This window comes from Cydia splendana, unplaced genomic scaffold (assembly GCF_910591565.1).
Source record: "Cydia splendana unplaced genomic scaffold, ilCydSple1.2 scaffold_46_ctg1, whole genome shotgun sequence".
Lineage (NCBI taxonomy): Eukaryota > Metazoa > Arthropoda > Insecta > Lepidoptera > Tortricidae > Cydia > Cydia splendana.
In genome coordinates, this window is record NW_026946889.1 from 1,354,690 (window position 1) to 1,382,614 (window position 27,925).

The 27,925-nt window shown below is 37.6% G+C and overlaps 1 protein-coding gene and 1 long non-coding RNA gene across 2 annotated transcripts; one reads left to right on the top strand and one right to left on the bottom strand.

Moving 5' to 3' along the window:
* The first annotated feature begins 518 nt into the window (after window positions 1–518).
* Window positions 519–27,925, top strand: LOC134805634 (uncharacterized). The gene is made up of 2 exons (XR_010146339.1): window positions 519–1,613; window positions 27,858–27,925. It is a non-coding gene; the product is annotated as an uncharacterized LOC134805634 (long non-coding RNA).
* Window positions 19,980–22,337, bottom strand: LOC134805632 (uncharacterized). Its single transcript, XM_063778904.1, has one exon. It carries the CDS (start codon window positions 22,335–22,337, stop codon window positions 21,135–21,137), a length of 1,203 nt encoding a protein of 400 aa, XP_063634974.1. The 3' UTR covers window positions 19,980–21,134.

The window sequence follows — 27,925 nt, forward strand, 5'->3', positions numbered from 1 at the left end:
ACGATGGAAACTAAGGTCATAGGCTATTTGATTTGAATGTTGGATGGACTGGATATAGGGTTATGGGAGGAGACTAGCGGACACCTGCCGTGACAATCAGTCTCAAAATTGTATAAGACAGGTGGTGACTCGCCAACTCATTGAGTGGGCCCCGCAATGGCCGCACGCACAGTGCGACAACAGGGCAACACTTTGGAGTGGCTGTGAGGTTGTCGAGAGGTGAGTCTGCGGTAGCCAGATCCCGGTAATCCGTTCAGCAGGCCGCCGGCGTTATGACATTTTACACTTCCAACCTGGAGCATAGGTCCCGCTCTTGCGACTCCACTCTGGCCGGCCAATCAAGGCAAGCACAGAGGCGAGGGCCAGATGAAAGTGCCCTCTGGAATAGGGGTCCGCGGTGTCGCCACTCACCGTCAGCTCGCCACAAGCTGCCCCCGCGTTATTATTATTATTATTATTTTATTATAATACATAAATTACCTTTATTATTTTATATAAAACTTCTTAGTCCCATAGTAAGTTCGACTAGCTTATGTTTTGAACACTAGAAGATGATAGACATGTATAATATTATTTATGCATATGTACATAATAATATGTTACATATTCATACTTACATACATAAAAATCATTCACGGTTAAGGAACAAATCCTTCCGATGAACACACAAATAGATGTACCCACTGGATATCGAACCCGGGACCTCCAGTTTGGTATGCAGTTATTTCTCTCTTTTTTTACAAATAAAAACGCCAACACATGAAATTTACTAATCCAAGACCTCCAATCTTCGTAAAACTTACTAAGTTCTTGTGCACTATAGGTTTACAACAACAATAAATAATGAATTTGAAAGAGAGAAAAAAAAAACTAAATTTTATAGTATCATACCGCAAACGTTTCTGTTTAATACAAAATTAATTTGGCATTCAGCTGGCAGTAGGGTCGGGAAGGCATAGTTCAACATGGAGGTGGTCAGTTAAGAAGGAGGCTGGCTCAACTGGACTCGACTGAAAATAGCTGGAAGTAACCGCTCAAGATCGCGACAAATGGATAATAAATCTGGGAGCCCTATGTCTCAAATTAATTTACAATAATTAATGTTTCTAAACTATTCTCCTGCCACAGGTAATGTCTATATCTACTAGGAGATCTTAACTTTTATAAATTAACCTGCATTGTTTAACAGAAATAAACATTTTACATTTTTTTTTTTTCGTTTTTTTTTTTTCATTCCATTAGAACTTCCTACGTTGGTCACTCCTATGAATTATATAAACCTAATGTAATAGAATTTTAAACTCCGTTCGGCCATCCCACAAAACAACTATTTTAAAAGTCAGTGATCAATATTATCTATGTATTCAATATGTATAGATCTATCTTTTATTTAGCTGAAGCTTCGGTGGCAAAATAAAAATGTGGTTACAAATAATAGGCAACGTACTTTTTTTTATGAAATGGTATTTTGGAGCTTCCATCGTAACAAGTCCATAAACCCCAGGAGATAACGCGATATTCTTCTAGTTGAATCTTAACTTATCGTACAGAGGCGGATTCATCTTACAAAAGTCATCCTCTAGGAGGTCTAGGATGTTTTGGGCTTCTGGGTAGTATCAATGATATATATGGAACCGGGAGCGATAGCAAGTAAAACGACCGTTTGCATTGGCGACTGATTTATTTGACTTGTAGGTAGATCACAAAACTAATACAGATCATATCCTCCACCATTAATTTTGGAACCTGTTAAACAAACAAACACACTCATTAACAGGTTTTTATACTTAAAAATACTTTTTAAAATCTACGTTGACCCTGGGACGCAAGCGTTGTTGGGCGGACGGCAAATCCTCATTATGTTCAGCCGTGTTATCAGACCCGGCGGCTGCCTGCGGCAGATGCGGAGCCTCCGCTGCCGGCACATGAGGCATTTCTCGTTCACCCTCTGTGTCAGCGTCCTCACAGTCATTCCACTCCTCCCTGCCCTCTGCGGGTTCATTATTTTCACTTAATTCAATTTCTGGGAGCTCTCTGCTCGGTTCAGGTTCAGTGGTAGCCGAAGGTGGGGCAGGTGGGGTTGAAATTGATTGTGACTGTGACATAACGGTTTCACTTATTAAATCGTCAGTTTGTTCCGTTTCCTGACGCTTAAACATTTGGTCAACATGACGAATACATTCGGTATTATAATCAGCTACAAATACGTTATACATTCTACGGCCTATTGAATTTAGCACTTTTCCTTTTACCCAACTTTCTTTTCTATCAATATACCATCTAACCCATACTAAATCGCCGGTGCAAAATTCCCGACTAATATTAGAAGCTTCCTGCAACAAAAATGTTTGGTCACTATCTTTTGGCAGTAATAAGTCTAATCGTGTCCTTAATTCGCGACCAAACATTAATTTTGCAGGTGTCGCCCCAGTAGAAGTATGTACTGTATTTCGGTATGTAAACAAATATTCTCGTAAGGAGTCATGTACAGTTTGTACTGGCAAATTTTCTTTTAATATTGATTTTAAGATTTTTTTACAAATTTTTACACTTATTTCCGCCTGGCCGTTACTACAGGGGTGATAGATAGGAGAAGTCATGTGTTTAATACCATTACTGGAACAAAATTCTCTAAATTCCGCGGAAGCAATTTTTACGTCATTGTCAGATACAAGCAAGTTAGGGATGCCAAAACATGAAAATATTTGCTTTAACTTGCTAATCAATGCCTTAGTTGTCGTTCCATTTTCCATATAACAACACTCAATCCATTTACTGTACGCATCTACCAGTATCAAATACGTTCGAGAACCGATTACCATATAGTCAATGTGCACGCGTTGGAAGGGTGCGCCCGGGCGCGGCCACGACGCTGGCGGCGCCCGCGTAGGCGCGGCGCGCGTCTCGGCGCACGTCGCACACGAGCCGGCCCTCTGCTCGATATCGTTATCTATACCTGGCCACCACATCCTACTTCGTGCATTACTTTTCATCTTTACTATTCCCAGATGTGAGCTGTGCAATTCATCTAATATGCGGACCCTGAGTGCTGCGGGAACTACGACCTTGTGGCCCCGCAATAGGCACCCGTTTTCATATTGTAAATCGGCCTTATTGCGGAAATAAGGAAGTATCGACGTACATTTGATTTTTCTAGGCCACCCCCGTTGCATGTACTTAATAACGATTTGTAATACATTATCAATATCGGTCGCTTGCTGAATGTCTTTATGTAAAACAGCTGGTGAACATGAATTCAGAAACTTTAATGAGGAATAGGTATCATGCTCATGGTCACTTTTGCAACAAGTATTCGCTAACGGTGCGCGAGAAAAATAATCGGCCACTACATTGTTATCGCCCGACGTATACTGCACATTGTAATTGTAAGCGGATAAAATTATTGCGTACCTTTGCAAACGCAGCGCTGTTGTCATTGAAATGCCCGTATTATTATTAAATATCGATATCAACGGCTTGTGGTCAGTTTTCAAAATAAATGGCTCGCTTCGACCGTACAAGTACTGGTGAAATTTTTTTACTCCAAATATTATAGCCGTCGCTTCTTTGTGAAGTTGACTGTAATTTTTTTCACTAGCCGAAAGCGACCTTGACGCGAAAGCGAGCGGCCGCTCAACTCCGGTGACGTCACGTTGACTTTATGCTACGTCTTACGTAAGCGAACAACTCGCGACGGCGGCGCGGCGCGGCGTGGCGCGGCGAGGAAGAAACAAAACGTTGATACGTATAGGTGTGTCCTACTCACACATGAGCGATTTAGACGCGAAGCGGCGCGGCGCGGCGCGGCGAGGTGAAACAAAACGTCGATACGTATAGGTGTGTCCTACTCACACATGAACGCGGCGAAGGCGCGGCGCGGCGCGGCGGCCTTGTCCGACTAGGGAGACACTCCACGATCGCCATGGCCGCACGCAGACACGGTTTTTAGTAAATTCGTATTTAAATTATGAGTAAACTATGTCTTTATGTGGTTATGCAAGTAAGTGCAGCGTTCTTCGTTGTCTAAAATTTTGGTTTACTGGGATTTTGAATTGGCACCGCCATCAAAAACTAAGTACACAATTACCCGGGTGGTTATTAATTTGCTTATTAGGTACTAGCTTTTGCCCGCGACTTCGTCTGCGTGGAATTAGTAATTTGGGTACCATAATTTTTAAACAAATCTCCTTTTTATTACATCCTTCTTTTCGCCCCCAAAATGGATGACTAATTACAATTAGTCAAAAATGCGAACTTTCTTTATTTGTAACGAAATTAAGATATTATTTTCTTTTATTGATTTATTAATTTTGACGTAATAACGTCTTATAAATCGATGAACACCGGTAGCATGCACGAAAAAGTGTCACGTTGTGGACAAATCTCCATGGTAACGTTGTGGACAGATCTCCATGGTAACGTTACGTAATGTAATGGTAATGTTTTCTTATGACGTTATCACGCAAAATTATCGTCCGTAAACCGACTTTACAGACAACCATATTTTTCTATCTTAACATCACTTCCACCTCCACTCCAACTTGGAGGTTCGAGAAGTTGAAGAAGTTGGAGAAGCTGTAGAAGTTGGAGAAGTTGATAAAGTTGAATAAGTTGGAGAAGTTGAAGTTGGACAATTTAAAGTTGGAGAAGTTGGACAATTTGAAAAAGTTGAAGAAGTTCGAGTTGGAGAAGTTGAAGTTGAATTTGAAGAAGTTGGAGAAGTTGAAGTTGTAGTTGAAGAAGTTGAAAAGGTTGGAGTAGTCGAATTTGAAGAAGTTGGAAAAGTTGAAGTTGAAGAAGTTGAAAAGGTTGGAGTAGTATAAGTTCAAGAAGTACGAGAAGTTGAAGTTAAAGAAGTTGGAGATGTCGAAGTTGAAGAAGTTGAAGAATTTCGAGCTGGAGAAGTTGAAGTTGAAGAAATTGAAAAGGTTGGAGAACTTGAAGAAGTTGAAAGGTTGGAGAAGTTGAAGTCTAAGAAGTAAATGTTGAAGTTGAAGAAGTGGGAGAAGTTGAAGTTGAAGAAGTTGAAGTTAAAGAAATTGGAGAAGTCGAAGTTGAAGAAGTTGAAGTTGAAGAAGTAGAAGTTGAAGTTAGAGAAGTTGAAGAAATTGAAAAGGTTGGAGAAGTTGAAGTAGAAGAAATTGGAGAAGTCGAAGTTGAAGAAGTAGGAGAAGTTGAAGTTAGAGAAGTTGAAGAAATTGAAAAGGTTGGAGAAGTTGAAGTTGGAGAAGTTGAAGAAGTTGGCGAAGTCGAAGTTGAAGTTGAAGAAGTAAAAAAAGTTGAAGTTAAAGAAGTTGAAGAAATTGAAAAGGTTGGAGAAGTTGAAGTTGGAGTTGGAGAAGTTGAAGAAGTCGGAGAAGTTGAAGTTGAATTTGAAGTTGAAGAAGTTGAAAAGGTTGGATAACTTGAAGAAGTAGATGTTGAAGTTGAAGAAGTGGGAGAAGTTGAAGTTCAAGAAGTTGAAGTTAAAGAAGTTGGAGAAGTCGAAGTTGAAGAAGTTGATGTTGAAGAAGTAGAAGTTGAAGTTAGAGAAGTTGAAGAAATTGAAAAGGTTGGAGAAGTTGAAGTAGAAGAAGTTGGAGAAGTCGAAGTTGAAGTTGAAGTAGGAGAAGTTGAAGTTAGAGAAGTTGAAGAAATTAAAAAGGTTGGAGAAGTTGAAGTTGGAGAAGTTGAAGAAGTTGGAGAAGTTGAAGTTGAATTTGAAGAAGTTGAAGTTGAAGAAGTTGAAAAGGTTGGAGAATTTGAAGAAGTTGAAAGGTTGGAGAAGTTGAAGTTGAAGTAGGAGATGTTGAAGTTGAAGAAGTGGAAGAAGTTGAAGAAGTTGAAGTTAAAGAAGTTGGAGAAGTCGAAGTTGAAGAAGTTAAAGTTGAAGAAATAGAAGTTGAAGAAATAGAAGTTGAAGTTAGAGAAGTTGAAGAAATTGAAAAGGTTGGAGAAGTTGAAGTTGAAGTTTGAGTAGTTGAAGTTGGACAATTTAAAGTTGGAGAAGTTGAAGAAGTTTGAGAAGTTGAAAAAGTTGACTAAGGTTGAGTTAGAAAAGTTAAAGTTGAATTTGAAGAAGTTGAAGAAGTTGAAAAGGTTGGAGAAGTTGAAGTTGAAGAAGTAGGAGATGTTGAAGTTGAAGAAGTGGGAGAAGTTGAAGTTGAAGAAGTTGGTGAAGTTGAAGTTAAAGAAGTTGGAGAAGTCGAAGTTGAAGAAGTTGAAAAAGTTGGAGAATTTGAAGAAGTTGGATGAATTGAAGAAGTAGGAAGATAAATAAGTTGGAGAAATTGAGGAAGTTGAAAAAGTTGGAGAAGTTAAAAAAAGTTGGAGAAGTTGAAGTTGAAAAGGTTGGAGTAGTCGAATTTGAAGAAGTTGAAGTTGAAGAAGTTGAAAAGGTTGGAGAACTTGAAGAAGTTGAAAAGGTTGGAGAACTTGAAGAAGTTGAAAAGGTTGGAGAACTTGAAGAAGTTGAAAAGGTTGGAGAACTTGAAGAAGTTGAAAAGGTTGGAGAACTTGAAGAAGTTGAAAAGGTTGGAGAACTTGAAGTTCAAGAAGTAGGAGATGTTGAAGTTATAGAAGTAGAAAATGAAGAAGTTGGAGAAGTTGAAGAAGTTCGAGTTGGAGAAGATGAAGTTAGAGAAGTTGAAGGACGAGTTGAAGAAGTAGGAGTTGAAGTTGAAGAAGTTGAAGTTAGAGAAGTAGAAGTTGAAAAGGTTGGAGAAGTTGAAGTTGAAGTAGGAGAAGTTGAAGTTGAAGAAGTTGAAAAGGTTGAAATAGTTGAAGAAGTAGGAGAAGTTGAAGTTGAAGTTGAAAAGGTTGAAGTAGTTGAATAAGTAGGAGAAGTTACAGTTGAAGACGTTGAAAAGGTTGAAATAGTTGAAGAAGTAGGAGAAGTTGAAGTTGAAGTTGAAAAGGTTGAAGTAGTTGAATAAGTAGGAGAAGTTAAAGTTGAAGACGTTGAAAAGGTTGAAGAAGTTGAAGAAGTAGGAGAAGTTGAAGTTAGAGAAGTTGATGAAGTTGAAGAAGTAGGAGAAGTTGAAGTTAGAGAAGTTAAAGTAGGAGAAGTTAAAGTTGAAGTTGAAAAGGTTGAAGAAGTTGAAGAAGTTGAAGTTGACGACGTTGAAAAGGTTGGAAAAGTTCGAGTTGGAGAAGTTGAAGTTAGAGAAGTAGAAGTTGAAGAATTGTTGAAGAAAAGGTTGTTGATTCCCCATACAAACTTCCACCCCCTTTTTCACCCCCTTAAAGAGGGATTTCTGGGATAAAAACTACCCTATGTTCTTCCCCGGGACTCAAACTATCTCTATACCAAATTTCATGAAAATCGGTTCAGCGGTTTAAGCGTGAAGAGGTAACAGACAGACAGACAGACAGACAGACGGACACACTTTCGCATTTATAATATTACTAGCTTTTGCCCGCGACTTCGCCTGCGTGGAATTAGTGACAGCAGCTAAAGTAGGTATGGCGTCTGGATAATTCTAATAGCAATGATTCAATTCGCGCATTGCTTGCTTCAATTATTAGGCAATTCATTAACTCTTTCAATTCCACCCCCCCTTGCACTCTCTTCAGGGATGATTACCGACATAAAAACTATCCTATGTCCTTCCCCGGGACTCAAACTATCCCTATACCAAATTTCAACTAAATCGGTTCAGCGGCTTAAGCGTGAAGAGGTAACAGACAGACAGACACACTTTCGCCTTTATAATATTATATATATTTAATTTAATATTAATATTATATAATATTAGTATTAATATAGTATGGATAGTATGGATTAATTACGTTTTGGCAGAAATTGGCTTTACGACGGGATAGGGACTTGTAATGTGGTAAATGTCCACTTTTAGTGTTTAGCAGTAACGCTTTGGTTTACTGCCACATAAACGCGTATTGCTTGTGTCAGCGCAACCTAACGTGTATATATAGGCAGGCATTTAGAGAATATACGTTCTTATACTATCACACATAAGGTGTTTCAATACATACTCCCTGCTCCTGCTCGAAACAACATAACAAGATCTCTCCTGTTATTTGATGGCGACCCAGACCAGCGAACCAACGAACTAATACTCAAGAAAGAAGAAAAAAATCTACCAAGACTACAAAAGAAGAGAAGAACCAACGCAGTCAAGATCAACCCAGAAAATCAATCACACTTTCAACGTGTTAGAATATTGTTATTCTATGTACAAATTGTATTACGTATGAAACTGACCTGTTTCTCTTTGACGTCTAATGTTGATAATATATTACACTATTTAAACACTTAACACAACATCACGTGAATTTTACAGAATTTGTTATTTATGTGGGTACGATACGAAACCACGGTTGACAAGAGAAACAATAAGTTAACCTACTACTAAGATTTGTAAACTACTTTAAAATGATTATATTTCGTATTAATATTACTGATTAATAATTATGTATGACGGAGTTTATTGAAAAGATGTTCTAATAGTTTTATTCGGCATAATTCGATAAATGGACGAGGTACATGAGAAACTACTTCTGTGACGTCACTTATCGAATGACAAGTGGCATGATCAACCAGTTGCCAGGTAGAAATGAGTATAAAAGGGACCGACCGATCCATTATTCATCATTCTGCATTCTGATTCTGCATTCTGCCTTGCCCTGCAGCACTGAGTTAATCATCGCCAAAGGAATATTGAAAGTTAAGTAAATACTATGTTGGTAATTATTGTAATAATTATGTACCTACTTGATTAATTAGATGGATTAATTAATTAATAATTAATTAAATAATCTCTTACTGAATTATAAACTAATAGTGGTTGTATATATTAGTTGTTGATGATAAGATGAATAAATTGTATTATTCAATTTAATAAAACAGTTTTATTTTCAATTACATCTGTTTATTATTTTATTTATCTTGCTTAAAACTTAAATAGTATCCAGTTATTGATTTAGCAGTTTTACATAATTATGAATCAAGGTAAATAAATAACTTCCTGACAAGTTTTATCTTTGAAAATAATATTTACTATCAATTTTGAGTTTTAAATATATTTAATATTTTTAAAAATTATTCATTTATCTAACAAACGCAAGAATCCACGCAGTCAGAACCAACCAGCATTAAGAACCAACAGACAAGAAGAACCACCCAACATCAAAAAACGGAAACCAAGTTAAGAAGAGAAATCACGAAGAGCGAAGATCGAAGAGCGTTGTCCAGGGTTTCCCGGCTCGCAAACCAAGAGGTGTCCAGGGTTATCCCGGCCCACCATAATCATCGGAAGCAGAGCCAGCCAGCCATATGAAGCGTCAAGCGAGTGCCACGTGGAGGTGCCAGCTCGCCAGGCCGCGCCAACAGCTGCCAAGAATGCCGGTCGCGAACTCGCACCGGACCGGACGAAGACGAAGCCGAGGACGGCCAGCCACGCAGCAATAGGATGTAAATCCTACGTGTAATTTAGTATTTTATTTAATTTTCTCTAAAAGCCAGCATTTTTTTCCAATTTAGTAGCAGTTGTTAGAATATTGTTGTTCTATTCACAAATTGTATAACGTATGAACTGACCTGTTTCTCTTTGACGTCCAATGTTGATAATATATTACACAATTTAAACACTTAACACAACATCACGTGAATTTTACAGAATTTGTTATTTATGTGGGTACGATACGAAACCACGGTTGAGAAGAGAAACAGTAAGTTAACCTACTACTAAGATTTGTAAACTACTTTGAAGTGACTATATTTCGTATTAATATTACTGATTAATAATTATGTATAACGGAGTTTATTGAAAAGATGTTCTAATAGTTTTATTCTGCATAATTCGATAAATGGACGAGGTACATGAGAAACTACTTCTGTGACGTCACTTATCGAACGACAAGTGGCATGATCAACCAGTTGCCAGGTAGAAATGGGTATAAAAGGGACCGACCGATCCATTATTGATCATTCTGATTCATCATTCTGATTCATCATTCTGATTCATCATTCTGATTCTGCATTCTGCCTTGCCCTGCAGCACTGAGTTAATCATCGCCAAAGGAATATTGAAAGTTAAGTAAATACTATGTTGGTAATTATTGTAATAATTATGTACCTACTTGATTAATTAGATGGATTAATTAATAAATAATTAATTAAATAATCTCTTACTGAATTATAAACTAATAGTGGATGTTTATATTAGTTGTTGATGATAAGGTGAATAAATTGTATTATTCAATTTAATAAAACAGTTTTATTTTCAATTACATCTGTTTATTATTTTATTTATTTTGCTTAAAACTTAAATAGTATCCAGTTATTGATTTAGCAGTTTTACATAATTATGAATCAAGGTAAATAAATAACTTCCTGACAAGTTTTACCTTGAAAGTAATATTGACTATCAATTTTTGTGTTTGTAATATATTTAATATTTAAAAAATTTATTCATTTATCTAACATCAGAAGTGGGATTGTATCCAGCTACACTACATATATACTTATATAATTTCAGACGAATTTGGAAGCTGTGTGAAGCCTTCTGAAAGCTGTCTCCGGTGCTCGCAGAAGAGACAAGGACATCGCTTTGCCCACCTTTAACCCGCTACAAGCGACAGTGGAGCAGAGTCCTGGTGTACCACGAAGCTATGGTCAAGTAGAAAGATGTGTAGCAACTGTAATTAATATTTTTAACACAATGTGCAATGATTCGTCAGATTGGCCGAACGATCTTTATGTTATGTAGGTAAATATATAATATATGTTACTCTATATTCGAATAGTGATCATACAAAGATTATACGTATAATTAATATTTATTGGTCAAAATCACTTAAAAGTGATTGATTAAAGTTATTCAATGATTGATTATTTTTATTAGATTTGTGGCGATGTAGTTAGACACTTTCGCTGGTCGGCCTTTCATTTGGTGTTTTTCTGTCTCACTAGCAGCGAGTGAATGAGATTGACATGTCTAGATGATTGGCAAAGTGTTGAGTTAGTTAAAGCACTCCGCTGGTCGGCCATTTGTTTGGTGTTTGTTCATTTCATTAGCAGCGGGTGAATGGGACAAACATGTGTAGATATCTGGCAAGTGGTCAAAGTTAATATTATTTTAATCAATCACTATCCTATGATTATGTTATGGTGTTTTTTTATTATTATTGATTAATTGTGTAGGTACTTCGAGAACGAAGTACACGTCAGCATGGCCGTGTTAGAATATTGTTGTTCTATTCACAAATTGTATAACGTATGAACTGACCTGTTTCTCTTTGACGTCCAATGTTGATAATATATTACACAATTTAAACACTTAACACAACATCACGTGAATTTTACAGAATTTGTTATTTATGTGGGTACGATATGAAACCACGGTTGACAAGAGAAACAGTAAGTTAACCTACTACTAAGATTTGTAAACTACTTTGAAGTGACTATATTTCGTATTAATATTACTGATTAATAATTATGTATAACGGAGTTTATTGAAAAGATGTTCTAATAGTTTTATTCTGCATAATTCGATAAATGGACGAGGTACATGAGAAACTACTTCTGTGACGTCACTTATCGAATGACAAGTGGCATGATCAACCAGTTGCCAGGTAGAAATGGGTATAAAAGGGACCGACCGATCCATTATTGATCATTCTGATTCATCATTCTGATTCATCATTCTGATTCTGCATTCTGCCTTGCCCTGCAGCACTGAGTTAATCATCGCCAAAGGAATATTGAAAGTTAAGTAAATACTATGTTGGTAATTATTGTAATAATTATGTACCTACTTGATTAATTAGATGGATTAATTAATAAATAATTAATTAAATAATCTCTTACTGAATTATAAACTAATAGTGGATGTTTATATTAGTTGTTGATGATAAGGTGAATAAATTGTATTATTCAATTTAATAAAACAGTTTTATTTTCAATTAAATCTGTTTATTATTTTATTTATTTTGCTTAAAACTTAAATAGTATCCAGTTATTGATTTAGCAGTTTTACATAATTATGAATCAAGGTAAATAAATAACTTCCTGACAAGTTTTACCTTGAAAGTAATATTGACTATCAATTTTTGTGTTTGTAATATATTTAATATTTAAAAAATTTATTCATTTATCTAACACAGTCATATTTAAATCATTCATAATTATTAAAGGTTGTCGCTAAACTCAATTTCGTTTCGAGCATAAATAATTTTCATAAGAAGTCATAATATAATATAAAAATTAAAAGTGTCGAATAGTGTCCTCAATTATGTATGTTGCAATTTGCAGCGCGTGCCACACGTTGTGCGCACGTCGACAGAAAACTTAACTAGGCCGCGAGACTTTGCCGCGAGTTAGAATATTTTAACACGTTCACTGCGTTACGGGGACTTTTGAACCCCTTACGATGTCATCATTCAGTGCGGAGGCTAAAAATCGTGTCTACTCGCTGGTGCGGAAGCTGTATCTTGGATATTTTTATGACTACGATAAAAACAAATATACATTTGAGTTTCTTGTCAAAAGTATAACCAAGTGGTATATTCAGAATATACGAGGTCTCAGGAACCCCGTACCGACCAGGGAACAAATTTTGCCTTCTAGTGCGATACGGGTTCCAGTGCACCCCGTATAGATTTTAGCTGGCCCGTACGGGGTTATGACCACAAAATTACTAGTGCAGTCAGCATTGCAAGACTTCTTATCGGTAAATTAAAAATAATGCGTTTGGGAAGCATGCTAGAATGGTGTTATTGCAAATGTAATGTAGTTAACAATTGATATAATTTAGAACAAGTAATTATACTTCACGACATAATCATATCACTGAATGTTACGTATTTTTGACTGCTGCTCAGTAATCAATTTTGACACCAGTCAGTGCCAAACATGTTGTGTCCGAAAGTGACGTTTTTAATATTAAAACTTTAGCTTTCAATCTGAAAAACGATATCTAGTTATTAGGTACTATAGTAAGCGCTAACATATCGTTTGTTTTATTTCCCATCACTATTGATTTATGGACATAAATAAGGTATGTGCGTTACGGGGTTTGCTAAGCCCCGTAGTTTTTCAATTTTAGTGCGATACGGGGATAAAATAACCCCGTCCTTTCATTTCTCTATAATTTCATACGTTTTTATCGTATCTACGTGCGAAGGGAACATGACGTAGGTAATTTCATAATCTTTAAGTTTGTCAGAAAAAAAATTAAATAATAAAATATTTCAGGACTTTATAGGAGTTTTAAGATACTTGGGTGTACGGGGCACTTTTATACCCGTAACGCACCAAGGTGTAAACCACTACGGGGCGGATTAGGCCTCGTAACGCACTACATTTTAGGTAAAGGATTTGGCTTGCCGCAGTGAACGTGTTAATAAGCGATGAATGAAATTTGATACATCGCATAACGATTAAGTAATAAACAACTCAATTCAATAAAATTATTTAATTGTTTTTGAGTAATGATTAATACTTTAGCTACGTGTCGGACTGATCACCTGATATACAGCGAAAGTTTGATTTATTACATATTTTTTTTTGAATTTTGGAAGTTAAATAAAAGTGTTTATTTTATAAAAAACCTTACAGTACGGTACAAGTTTGAGAAGTTTTAAGGAGTTTAATAGGCACATTCGTACAATGTGACCTTATAGCTAGAGCACTAGTCCTTCGTACTTGATCATAGTGTGATATACAGTATCCTTCGTGAAAGTTGTAGGAGACTTTTAAGTCTTAATGTATTTGTGTCTCTAGGTACAGGCAGAGCCGTACAGCCTGGCCTGATATGCCGCTATTATTGTGTTTTAGGGTGACCATGCCCTCGGGTAGCCAATCCCACGTGTAGTTATGAAGTTCGGGTACGCACGGGAGCGTAGCCCATGATGTATTGATTATAGGGTGACCATGCCCTGGGTAACCATTCCCATTAATTATGTTAGGAGCTTAGGACTCCGTCTTAATACGGCATTAGTTATTTTTATTACGAGATTTATAGGGTACCGTAACTATAAACAGCGAGAGTGAATATTTTAAAGTTGAATACTAAATGTTTTTAAATGTTTTAAAGTTGAATAGTAAATGTTTTAAAGATGTCTTAGAGTAGGTAAATGTTTTTAAAGAACGAGATTTATATTTTATGAGAAAAGGAAGTAAATTAATATTTTAACGTTTGAGAGATGATAACATTTTAAGTGAAGATAATATTTTCTTATTAAAAGATAACGATATTTTTTTACAAGGACTACGACATTAATACGACACATAAAGTCAAGCTAAATAAAGATTGTTTGCATTATACCTATATAATTTATTAACATTTTTTTTTATTGATTTCAGAAAAAAATGTAAACAAGTAACATGCGTTTAAATTTTTTCTTCTGCCACCCCGGCGGTGAGAGGAACGTTCGGGGGAGGTGTAATGTGGTAAATGTCCACTTTTAGTGTTTAGCAGTAACGCTTTGGTTTACTGCCACATAAACGCGTATTGCGTGTGTCAGCGCAACCTAACGTGTATATATAGGCATTAGGCAGGCATTTAGAGAATATACGTTCTTATACTATCACACATAAGGTGTTTCAATACATACTCCCTGCTCCTGCTCGAAACAACATAACAAGATCTCTCCTGTTATTTGAGACTGGACAAGGATAGGGGTGGGGTCTGGTATATAAAAAAATATTTTGTGCTTTTCAGTGGGTTGGAAGGACCTCAAAAGGAAACAACGGAACCCTTATACTCCTTATAGGATCACTCGTGCGTCTGTCTGTCTGTCCGTCTGTCACAGCCTATTTTCTCGGAAACTACTGGACCAATTAAGTTGAAATTTGGTACACATATGTACATTAGTAACTTAAAGATGGACATGTTTTTTTTTATAATTTTAAAATACATAGGTTCGAAGTTATTTAAGAAAATAGCCAAAAAATGACCATTTATCTCCAAAACTACTGGGTCTAAAATTTTGAAAAAAAATATACAAAATAGTTCTTTACCTATAGATGACAGGAAAACCTATTAGAAATGTGAAGTCAAGCGGGAGTCGGAATTATGTACGGAACCCTAGAAACGCGAGTCTGACTCGCAATTGGCCGGTTTTTTTAAAGAAATTATATTAAGTTATTTTGCTTTTATGTTTGTTTTTTTTAATTGATTTATTTATATTTTTACTTTTTTATTTCGTTTTATTTATTTTTGTCTCATTATGACGATCGATTGACCTTGCTGCGCGCACGTAATACAGGGACCCACTCCCTCTCCCACTCGCACTCGCACTCGCACTCTCAATCCCACTGAAAACCGCATCAAAATCACGGACAAACATACATACATAAATACATACCGGTCAAACTGAGAACCTCCTTTTTTTTAAGGCGGTTAAAAACCAAAGTAGTTGCTCTTTTCTGTGAGCTGTAACTTCGCAATTAGCTTAAAAAAATTAAAATAATGACATAAATTACTTTGCCGAATCTTTATTACAGCGAACTCAGAATAGTCGTAAGTGCCATAGACGCTACTGGAGTTAAGTCTTTTATGCCAATTTCCGCGAATTTGAATATTTTTTAGTTTTGTGCCTATAGATTACAGGAAAACCTATAAAGAAATCAAACGGGAGTCGACTAATCAAATCATAGCCGGTAATTCTATATACGCAACGCCTCTAGCCGCGTCATATTCGCGTCTAAAAATCAAATGGATTGATCGCGCCCGTTCCGCGCCGCGCCGCGCCGCCGCCGCGCCGCTTCGCCATCGCGTCAAAATCGCTCACCTAGGACACTTCCATATGCAACAACGGTTTGTTTTTTCCGTGCCGCGTCTCGCCGCGCCGCCGCCGCGCCGCGCCGCGCCGCGCCGCGCCGCGCCGCGCCTCGCCGCCCGACATTCGCGTGCAAATCGCGCCGCGCCGCGTTCGCAACGAGATCGCTTACGTAGGACACTTCTATGGGCATCAAAGGATTGATTTAGCCGCGCCGCGCCGCGCCGCGCCGCGTTCGCGCGTTGTTCGCCTACGTAAGACGTAGCGTAAGTACCGCTCCTAGACCTGAGGGTCCCGCATCTACCCCCAAAACGAGTTGTGCCGTGGGGTCAAAATGGGCCAGGACTCTCTCCGAAGCCAACTCACGTTTTACGCGTTGCGCAGCCTCTCGCTGACGCACACCCCACTCCCACTGAGCTTGCGCTCCGAGCAGATCGTATAAAGGTCGCAGAACACTAGACGCATTAGGGATGAAATTCCTTCTTCTTCTTCAACGTGCCATATCCTAACGGATGTCGGCGATCACCATGCGAAAGTCCTCTCTATGTTCCGCCACTCTGCCCAGAGTGGTAGCGTCCGCAATACCGGTCCAACTCCTTATATTATTGCACCATGATGTTCTGGGTCTTCCTCTACCTCTTTTTCCATCAATTTTTCCCTCAATAATATTTTTTAGTAACGCATAATATTTGGTGTTCCTGTAGATATGTCCAAAATATGCTGTTTTCCTTCTTTTGATTGTCAATACGACTTCCTTTGTCTTTTCCATTCTGTCTAATACTATTTTATTTGATATTTTATCTACCCACGATATTCTTAGCATTCTCCTGTATATCCACATTTCAAAGGCATCTAATTTGTTGATTAAAGATTTATTTAGGGTCCATGCTTCTACTCCATACATCAGAATTGGCAATACAAAACATTTAACTAGTCTCCATCTCAGGTTTAAATTTATATCTTTATTTATGTATAATTTTTTCATTTTTATGAAAGCACTCCGGGCCATTTCTATTCTTATGCGGATCTCCATTTCTGGGTCCCATTTCTCATTGAGCCAGCATCCCAAGTATTTATATTTGGTGACCCTTTCCACTGGTTTTCCATTTATATTCAGGGGTTCATCATTTTCATGTTTTTTACTAATTATCATATATTTAGTCTTAGATATATTAATATTTAATCCGTATTGTTCAAATTTTGAATTTAGTAGTGTTAATAAATAACTTAGCTCATTCATATTATTGGCTATTATTGCTGTGTCGTCTGCGTATCTTAGATTGTTTATGATTGTACCATTAATTTTGATTCCTATGTGTACTTCTTCCAAGGCTTCTTGAAATATATATTCCGAGTATAAATTAAACAGAGCTGGAGACAGAATGCATCCTTGTCGCACTCCTTTTAGAATATTTAGGTCTTTATGATGTTTTTGCCCTACCTTTATGTTAGCTGTTTGGTTCCAGTATAAGTTCTTCAGTATTCGTTTGTCTTTTTCGTCTATGTCAGTACGTTCTAATAGTTGAATTAATTTATCATGTTTGACGTTGTCGAACGCTTTTTCAAAGTCGATTGTAGGGACGGGAGTTGGAGACAAGTGATAACAACGAAAGTCATAGATGAACTCTCTTTATTTGGAGTACGTTAGCCTTATATACTAGAGATTACACACATATAAACATTAGTACTTACGTGCTATACTTACACCTCTACACCTCCCATTCACAAGAAAAAAAAAACTTTCATATTAGGGAAGGTTTTTTTTTTTTTACTATTATACTGATTTATACAATTTCGTTCTGTTTTTGTGAACGATATCTATTTTTCCATCTTTTTCTATTTCTACATTAGGCGTTAAATCTCTTACAACTACATAGGGTCCCGAATACAATGGATCCATCTTAAGTCGATTTTCATTTTTAATTAATATTAAATCATTTTTCTTATATGTTACAGGATTAATATTTTTGTCATATTTTGACTTACGTACTATTTTACTCTTAATTAAATTTTCCTTGGCCTCTTTTTGAGAAAGTTGTAGTCTGTATCGTAACTCACACGGATAACTATTATGATTGTACAGAGGGTCAACTTTAGTTAATAAATTGCTTGGCAAAGTGCACTTTTTACCAAACACTAGTTCGTACGGGGTGTATTTAGTTTCGGAATGGACTGAAGTATTATATGAAAATGACCAATAAGGGAGCCAATCACTCCATGATTCTGGGTGACAATCGGTTTGGATGCGCAAAAAGGTAGCCAAATGTTTGTGGGAATTTTCTAACGAGCCAATACTTTCGTGGTGGTAAGCTGTAGATTGTATTTTATTGATTTTGAGTAAGTTACAAACCTCCGTCATAACGTTAGAGATGAATTCTGTACCTCGGTCAGTTGCAATCTCTAAGGGAATACCATACCTAAGGATAAAATTATTTACTAATGCTTTAGCTACTTCCGTTGTCGTTTTAGTAGTCAGTGGATACGTCTCTACATATTTCGATAACTCGCACTGTAGAGTTAAAATATATGAATAATTATAACTATCCTTATCTAGGGGCCCTACTAAATCTAAATATATCTTATCAAATGCTGAATCTGCAGTGGTCGTTATGACCATTGGTTCCTTGGTGTAACACGTGTATTTTTGTTTTTTACATGTGTTACATTGCTCTACATAGTGTTTTACGTCGCGTTCTAAACCCGACCAAAAGTAATATTTTTTAATATTATTTATCATTCTCCTTGTACCTGCGTGGCCACTCGTAGGTAATAAGTGAAAATCGTTAAGTATAACTTGTTTGTCATCTTTGTCAGTTATTTTTATAACATCTCTTAATATGCATAATGACGGACCGGTCCAATCCTTTGTTTTATTTATTTCTTGCGCTAGTTTATTAACAAAAACATAATTATTTTTACTTTTTATTATATATATTCGCTCGACATGACATGTCTTGCAGAATACCTCAAGTTCTCTCACAAAGTCGGCTCGCGATATTTGTGATTGAGCGTGTGAGTTTATATAAATTGCCATTTTGGCAGGCATGTAGCACAATGTCTTACTTTTATACTTGACTTCATTTTTTAAACCTTGTTTTACAAGTTCTTGGCTAGTACTGAACAATAATTCTACCGAATTCGACGGTTTTTTACTTAATTCTATCACTTTTGGATGATCAGGCCAATCGCTTCTAGAATCAGTTACAGCCGACGAATTGCTAGAGTTCTGTTTCATGATTTGTTTATACTTTGATCTAGTCATTACATTAATAACACTTACATGCATCTCTTTCAATTCATCTGACGTCATTTTTATACGGGACAACGCGTCTGCAGCCGCATTGTTTTTCCCTTTTACATACTCGATAGTGAAGTCATACTCTTCTAACGCCAGTCTAAATTTTAATAGTCTACTCGATGGGTCTCTTAAGTTAAACAAATATATCAAGGGTCTGTGGTCAGTTTGAATTGTAAATTTTCTGCCATATAAATATGGCCGCCAGTATTTTATGGACCACACAATCGCCAAAAGCTCCTTTTGTATGGTAGGATAGTTTAGTTCGGCCTTATTGAGACCCCTACTTGTGTATGCTACCGGTCTTCCATCGCTGTTTGCCAAAATCGCGCCAAGAGAGTAACCACTAGCATCTGTTTGCAAAATAAAATTGTTATTCTCTGATAAATCGGGATATGAAAGAACTGGAGGCGTGAGAAGAGATTCCTTTAAACTTTCAAATGACTTTTGACACTGCGCGTTCCAATTAAACTCTACGTTTTTCTTACAAAGTTGGTTTAGTGGATAAGCTTTTTCGGCAAAATTTTGAATAAATTTCCTATAATAGTTCGCGAACGCAACGAAACGTTTCACTTCATCCACGTTTTTTGGTATCGGATATTCGTTCATAACTTTTAATTTGTCTGGGTCAGGTAGTATACCTTTTTCTGATACTACATGGCCAAGATATAGAATTTCCTTTTTAAGGAAATCGCATTTTTCAGGGTTTAGCTTAAGGTTTACTTTACGGAGTCTTGAAAACACGTCCATGAGATTTTTATTATGGTCTACTAAGTTTCTACCAAACACAATTAAATCGTCTAAATAGACAAAACATTTTTCATAATTTAACCCTGACATAGCCACAGTTATCATCCGGGAAAAGGCTCCAGGCGAGACCTTCAATCCTTGGGGCATCCTGGTTAGCCTATACTGGCCAGAACAAAAGGCTGTATACTTTCTACTTTCCTCGTCTAATAATACTTGATAGTAGCCTGAGAATAGGTCAAGGTGAGAGAAGTAAATGGATCCAGACAACGAATCTAGGATTTCGGTAATATTTGGCAAAGGAAATTTATCATCTTGAATTTGGTTGTTAAGTTGCCTATAGTCTATAACTAACCTCCATTTTTTCTTTTCTCCTCCTAAACTTTTTTTTGGTACCAGTAACACTGGGCTTGACCACTCGCTTTGAGTAGGTTCAATAATTCCATCGTCTAATAACTTTTTTATTTGTTTATTTAATTCTTGTTTTTGAGAATGTGGTATTCTATAGGGTTTTTTGAAAACTGGAGATGTATTTGGCTTTAAATGTATTTTTTGCTTGTATATATTAGTGGTAGTTAACTTATCATTCGGCAGATGGAAAACATCGGAAAATTTTGCACACATACATTCTATGGAGGTTTTTTCATCCGGATTCAAATGATTCAAATTTAGTAGAGAAAATAATTCCTTTACCCTATTCGCATCCCCTCGCATGGGGCTAAACGTACATAAGTCATAATTCTGTAACCTTTCTACTTGTGGTGTTATATTTTTCAAATCAACTTGTTGTTCCGTCGTATTTAAAATCTTAATTGGTATTGTTCCATTGACTGGTTTAACAATTGTATTAGCGATAAACACTCCACTACAAAGTTCTTCCGTGCACACAACACATTCATCAGTCATTTCTGTTTTTATGTAATGAATAGATTCCGACCTGGCCGGAATAATGTAAGACAGATCTGTATCAGAAATATTAAGTAAGGGTAAGTATATTTTATACCCTCCATTTGTATTTAATGCCAATGAACTCGTGTCGTAATCTATGACTCCTCTATACCTAAATAAAAAGTCATTGCCTATGATCCCATTAGCCAAACACGGCAGTGAGTCGAAAACGTAGATCTTATGACGATATGATTCACCGTTCGCAACTAGGTCTAAATAGACGTACCCTAATACGTCGACGCTACCTCCTATGCCATTTACAGTGGACTTCTCTTTATGGTATGGGATATTTAACAGGTTGAGATATTTTAATTTTATTGCGCAAATTGCCGCTCCACTGTCAATAAGAAAGTGGCTATCGCAATCTTGAACTTTAAATATAGCTACCAAAGTGCTATCGCATGTTAATATTGACAGTATTTTAGTCACGAAAAAACGTATTCACGTCATTTTCGTCGTTTGAGTTTACCGGGGGAACTGTATCAGTTTGAGTCATCATTTTCATGCTCGGACGGTTCCACTGACTACTATTCCTGTTGGAATAATTACCTGACTGTCGCCCTCGCATGCCCCTGGAGTTGCCTCGGTTGCTGCTACGATAGGTGGCAGCCCCGCCGCCGCGGTGACCGTAACTGTACTGTGCGCCGCGGCCGCCTCGGGGGTAGAATTGTTGACTTGGTCCTCGACTACTATTATAAAACTCCCACTGTCCGGGGTACGGCCCCTTAGATGGTTGTCCACGTGTTAAAAATTGTGGCGACATACCTAGAATTTCACCTGAAGTCGAGCCGGCGGTGACGTCATCCTCCTCTTGAGCTGCCTGTATCGCATCCTTTAGCGACTCAAAATTCCTTGCTGCAATAACAGTACTTAATCGGCGGTTTCGTAAACCGTCGGCGAACTTTTTGATCGCCAATTTTTCGTTCAAGGGCTTAAGAACCTTGAAACTGTCAGAATTACCATCGGCCTGTGAAATAGTCAAATCTACAAATAACTCTGCAATTTCGGACCCAAAATCTTTTACACTTCGATTATTCTGCTTAATAGTGTGCAGCTTGCTCTGAATAGCAGTCGCAGATTTTTTTGGTAGTAAAACTTTCCTCATGTCCTGAATCAATTCGATTGATGTATCATAATCGGATTTTAATTTTAACTTGGCCGACTGCGATAGCCTGCTTTTCAAAACGAACTGTATAAGTTTATTTTGGTCGTCACTCTTTAAAATAGTGCTGTAATACTCAATGCCGTCGATGAGCTGTTTTGTATTAGTTTCTTCATCGGTCATTACATGCAACAAGTTCAAGGCCGTTTTTAATTCGAATGACTCCCCCATTGTGTCACTTGTGTCTTTACTTCCCTGACAATAATTCAAAATTTCCTTATGAAGTGTATTAAAAGTCGTGCACAATTTATTAAATAAAGTTACCTCCTCATTTGGCAATAACCCTTTTTTTAAGAGTTCTGACACTTCGTTATTTAATTTTTTATATTTATCCACAATAAGATTAGCCTCCTCTAACTTTATAGTAAGTATTTCACCTTGTCTACGGTCAGGGCCAATTTTACACAGGTAAGTGCGTATAGTTTTAAGTTCATTGCATAATACAGAAAGGCTTTCCGCCATTTAGTAAAATATAATTAATAATATTACGAGTAGTGAATTTAGCCATAGGTAACAATTCAACTTAAATGTAATTCGTTAATATTACGAGTAGGTAGTTTTACCGTAAGAACTAAATTTCCTTATACGCACATCATAATGTTTAAACCGTTCACTTGCACTTGTATTACGCACTACCCAACACTCACGTGACGCGCGCTCCTCAGACGACGCTGGTAGGCCCCACACTCCTCATGCTCAAAGCAATTGCCTGAGCTCGTCTCTCGATCTTCTTGTTGAATGCCTTATTGATGTACCTGATGACCAGGAACCCAAAGGCCAGACACACAGCAATCAGGAGCAGGAACAGATACCAATTTGTGGTGCCAACATGCTCGACGACGTTGTTGTGACTTTGCTCAATCACGTTCTCGTATCCGACTTGAGTCAAGATGTCTTGACTCGGCGCAGATGGTGTGGCCGTCGACCTGGTGTTTCCCATTTTCACAATTTCCACTCAAAAGTTCGTACTAACCATCTGTCCCATTTATGCGAACAAAGGTGCAACGTTCGTTGACTCACGCTCGGTCCATAAAAGGTTTTCACGCACTACGAAGTGTCAATGACACGGCCCAAAAGAAATTATTGCAAAAACACAAACATACAAAAATATGTCCATTGCTTCATGTCAGAAGCTTACTTAGAATTTGTCCCGCACATTTTATTTAATTGTCCGAACTATTCCGCGGTATTTAACACTAAAACACGCGCTCACCGCGGCTACTGGCAGGATCGCCATGTAGGGACGGGAGTTGGAGACAAGTGATAACAACGAAAGTCATAGATGAACTCTCTTTATTTGGAGTACGTTAGCCTTATATACTAGAGATTACACACATATAAACATTAGTACTTACGTGCTATACTTACACCTCTACAGATGAAGCATACGTAGATGTTTTTCTTGTGTTCAATACATTTTTGTATCAGTACCTGAATAGACACTAATGCTTCCCTAGTCCCAAGACCGTTGCGAAAACCAAACTGCGTAGAGCTAATGTTATTGTCAATTCTGTTGTAGATTCTTTGGTGTATTATCTTTAGTAGAATTTTAAGTGCATGACTCATTAAGCTAATTAGTCTATAGTCACTACAGTACTTAGCATTGGGTTTTTTTGGAAGAGGTAGGAAAGTAGATTTTAGCCAGTCGTTAGGAATTATTCCGGTGTCGTATATTAAATTAAGCAATCTAACCATCACCATTACATTACTATCATCGAGCAATTTGAGTAATTCGGCAAATATACCATCGGGCCCCACTGCTTTTCCATCTTTTAGGTTGTGAATGGCCTTCAAAACTTCCGATTTTATTATTGGCGGACCTTCCACAGCGTCGTTAGCGGTAGTGTCCCTGCGAATATCCGTTCTGTTGTCATAAAATAGCTTTTCTATGTATTGTTCCCACGTTCTGCCCTGTTCATCTCTATCTATAACTAAATTATGTTGATCGTCATATAGTTTACTAATAATATTTTTCCTGTTAGTTTTTGTGAAGTCTTTAATTTTTTTGTATAGGTTAAGACTATCATGTTTGGCATCGAGCTTTTCAATTTCATCGCACTTATTCCTTAGATATGTATCTCTTTCTTTCCTTATTTTGTTTCTAATTATGTTATCTAGTTCTTTATATTTACTCTTATTTGTATATTTATATTCTTTTCTTTCTTTCATTAAATTAAGTATATCTTCCGTGATCCATTCATTAGTATGTTCAGGTTTTTTAGAGTACCCAAGTTGTGTTTTAGCGGTGTTCAAAACTATACTCTTCAATTTTTCCCATTTAGATTCGACTTCTTGTTCAATGTTAAATTGCGAATCGGTAGATACTATTTTGTATATTTCATTATTTAAGTACCCTTTGGCCTTATTCTTCGTATCTTCATTTTTAAGCTTAGACAGATCAAAGTTAACTCTACTGCGTGCTGGTTTCTTTAATTGTTTTAATTTAAACTTGAATTTAGCTACTACAGGGTTGTGGTCAGATCCTACATCTGCTCCAGGATATGTCTTAACATTAATAACTGCGTTTCTGAATCTTGTGGGTACCAGTATATAGTCTATTTGATTTCTAACAATTTGTTCCGAGTTATCTTTTGGCGAGGTCCACGTGTATAGTCGTCGCGGTGGGTGTTGGTACCATGTGTTTGCAATCACAAGTTCTTTTTCCTCACAAAACTGTATTAACCTGTCCCCTCTTACATTTCTATTTCCCAGGCCAAATTCTCCTACCACCTTTCCCACTGATCCTTTCCCGACCTTAGCGTTAAAATCTCCTAATATGATTACTATATCTTGCGACTTTATACTTCTAGTAATTTCCTCTAGCTGTCTATAAAACTCCTCTATTGTCTCATCATCCTTATCTGCGGTCGGTGCATACGCCTGTATTAAGCTGATGTTGAAAGGTTGACCACTGATTTGTAGAAGCATGCATCTTTCTGAAAAGGGCAGGAAGTTGGTGATATATTTTGTAAGCTCCTTTTTAACCAGGATTCTGACGCCATGGTGGTGGTTTTTATCAGATGCCGGGTTCCCCGAGTAGTATAAAGTAGCCTCGTCTGTAGTTATAGTACCATTATCCGGATACTTAATTTCACTGAGCCCTAATATATCGAGCTTCAGCCTTGTCATTTCTTGTATTGTGTTCTCTAATTTACCTGCTTTTTTGAGGCTCCTTACATTCCAGGTCGCTAGTTTTATGCTTTCATTCTTCCGTCTGGCAAGTTTTAACTTCATAGATTTCGGATTTGCTTCTTCTTCCTCGGTAACATATTTAACATCACTGGGCCCGGAACCCAAGTGACGCCGGGTGCTGGCCGGATCACATTGCTCACTCGTTATTACTTTCGATAGACTTTGCATGTTGATTTTTCTTGGGACTTAAGTTGGTGCAGTGGGGTCCCACGTCCTTCTGCACAGGCTTATTGGTATCTATTTTTGGTTAGATGGCTGGTGGCTGCTATTTTTTTTTTTTTTTTTTTTATAAAGTGTTACTGTTAATGTATGTGATTTCTTGAAATTTGTTTATTCCGGTTGTTCTATGGTTCTATTGTACAGGTAGGGATGGAAGAGGTGATCCTACCTGCCCCCCATCCGCGTTGGTCGCCGCCCAACTATGTTGCTTGGCTTAACAGGGTTCACCCGGCGTTTCTGCCTTCGGGAAGGTGCGGATTTGGAGTTGAGTTGCAGAGGGTAGAGTGTTCTCTTCTGAACACTTATGAGACCCATACAACCCCTTCGAACCCCAAATGAAATTCCTATAATAATTAATCATCCCCACCAAACGCCTAACCTCTGCCACATTGGTAGGATCAGGCGAGTCCAATATGGCCTTGACTTTAGCGGAACTACTTTGCAAACCACTTTTACTAATTGAGTAGCCGAGATAAGTTACGGAGTTTTGAAAAAACTCGCACTTTTCTTTTTGCAATCTAAGCCCTGCTTCATTTAACCTATGCAATACTTTTTTCAACCTATCCATATGTGTTATTTTATCGGGGCCGGTGACACAGATGTCATCGAGCCAACAACTTACTCCATCGATACCTGAAAGTAACATCTCCATAGACTTCTGAAATATAGCAGGCGCATTGGCCAATCCATACACAAGACGAGTGTATTTATACAGACCTTTCTGTGTATTGATGGTCGTGAGCTCCTGTGACTCGTCACTTAGTACAAATTGGTTATAAGCGTTTTTTAAATCTATTTTGCTATAATGCTCGCCCCCTCCTAGTTTTGCAAATACTTCCTCTATTTTCGGTAGGGGATATTTATCGATAATCAGGTCTTTGTTAAGAGTCACCGAGAAATCGCCAGCAATCCTAAGTTTTCCGTTTTCTTTTAATACCGGTACGATAGGGGTGGCATATTGTGAATAGCTAACCGGTACCAAAATACCTAAACTGACTAATCTGTCTAACTCACGTTCAACTTGCCCTTTTAATGCGAATGGAACTGCGCGAGGCTTAAAAAATTTTGGAACACTGTTAGGCTTTAATTGTAAATGTACTTTTAATTTGTTAAACGTCCCTAACTCATCTTGCCATAACTCAGGATATTGTTCCAATAATGTAACCACATCGGCGTCAGCTGATAAGTTTTTATTGTTTACATTTTGCGTTAATGTCAAGTTAAATGCGGACATAAAATCCCTTCCTAATAGGGGTGGACCTCCGTTTTTAACTACATAAACTCTCAATTCCTTAGCCTGTCCATTATAGGTCAATTGACATAAAAAAAATCCCAGAGGTTGAATTTTATGTCCGTCATACAAGCACATCCTAATCTCACTATCTAACAACTTATACTGGGAAAACATGTGATTATATAACTTTTCTGACACAGCACAGGTAGCAGACCCGCAATCAAGTTCCATTTGTAATTGTTGACTGCCAATTAATACATTTAATTCTATCGGCTTAGGAATTACATACCTTAAGTTAAACATTTGACATTCCTCACAGTCATCTACCTCGCTGCGATTCAACGACGACGATTCGCCAACGGAAACGTTATGCACTCGCGCACTTTCACCACAAACTTTCTTTAAGTGACCCTTTTTGCCGCACTTTTGACACTTATACGATTTATAACGACAATTGATTTCCGTATGATTTTTCATTCCGCAAACCGTACACTGCTCGGGCGTCGAACGTGGATCCCGCTGACCGCTGCCGCTCGCGTTAGCGCGACCGCCGCGCGCGCCTCTCGCGCCACCGCGATATCCACCCTCCGTTTGCGCTCGAAAAACTGGCTCCTCCTTAATTGTAGTTAGTTTCGCTTCTCGGGCACTCTCCGTCTGTTCTGCCAACTCTAAAGCTTTGGCAAAAGTTAATGACGATGGCTTTTGCTCGAATAGTTTATCGCGCACGGAACCTGAGCCCAGACCGAGCACGAAACGATCCCTGAGGTTCGTCTCCAGGGCAGAACCAAAATCGCAATAACTTGCCAGACCTCTTAGTCTTGCCGCCCATTCGCTCAACGTTTCGCCTGCACTCTTCATCGCTCCGAAAAATTTCGCCTTATCCGCAAAAGTACACTGCTTTTGTTTGAAGTGTTCATCGAGTAATAAAACCAGCGCGTCATAAGTTAATGAATCTATCTCCTTCGGATAAGCTAAATTGCGCACTAACCGATAACTTTCATCCGACAAGTGTGTAATCGTGATGGCACTCTTTTTTTCTGCTTCCGATATACTGTTCACTAGAAAAAACTTCGTTAACCGGCTCTTGAATATCGCCCACTCGGTAGTCTTATGATCGAAAATAGGCAAATTTCCTAAATACGACTGCGACGACATGATTTAAACGCGCGAATTATCCTCGTTAGCCAGATGATATATATGGAACCGGGAGCGATAGCAAGTAAAACGACCGTTTGCATTGGCGACTGATTTATTTAACTTGTAGGTAGATCACAAAACTAATACAGATCAATCAAGCTTCGTGTTTGTATGCTATCCCGTTGTCCGATGGACAACAGTGACACAATTAATTCAAAGACATATTATTTATATCAGTCATGCTTCATTATGGCAATAGGTTAGGTAT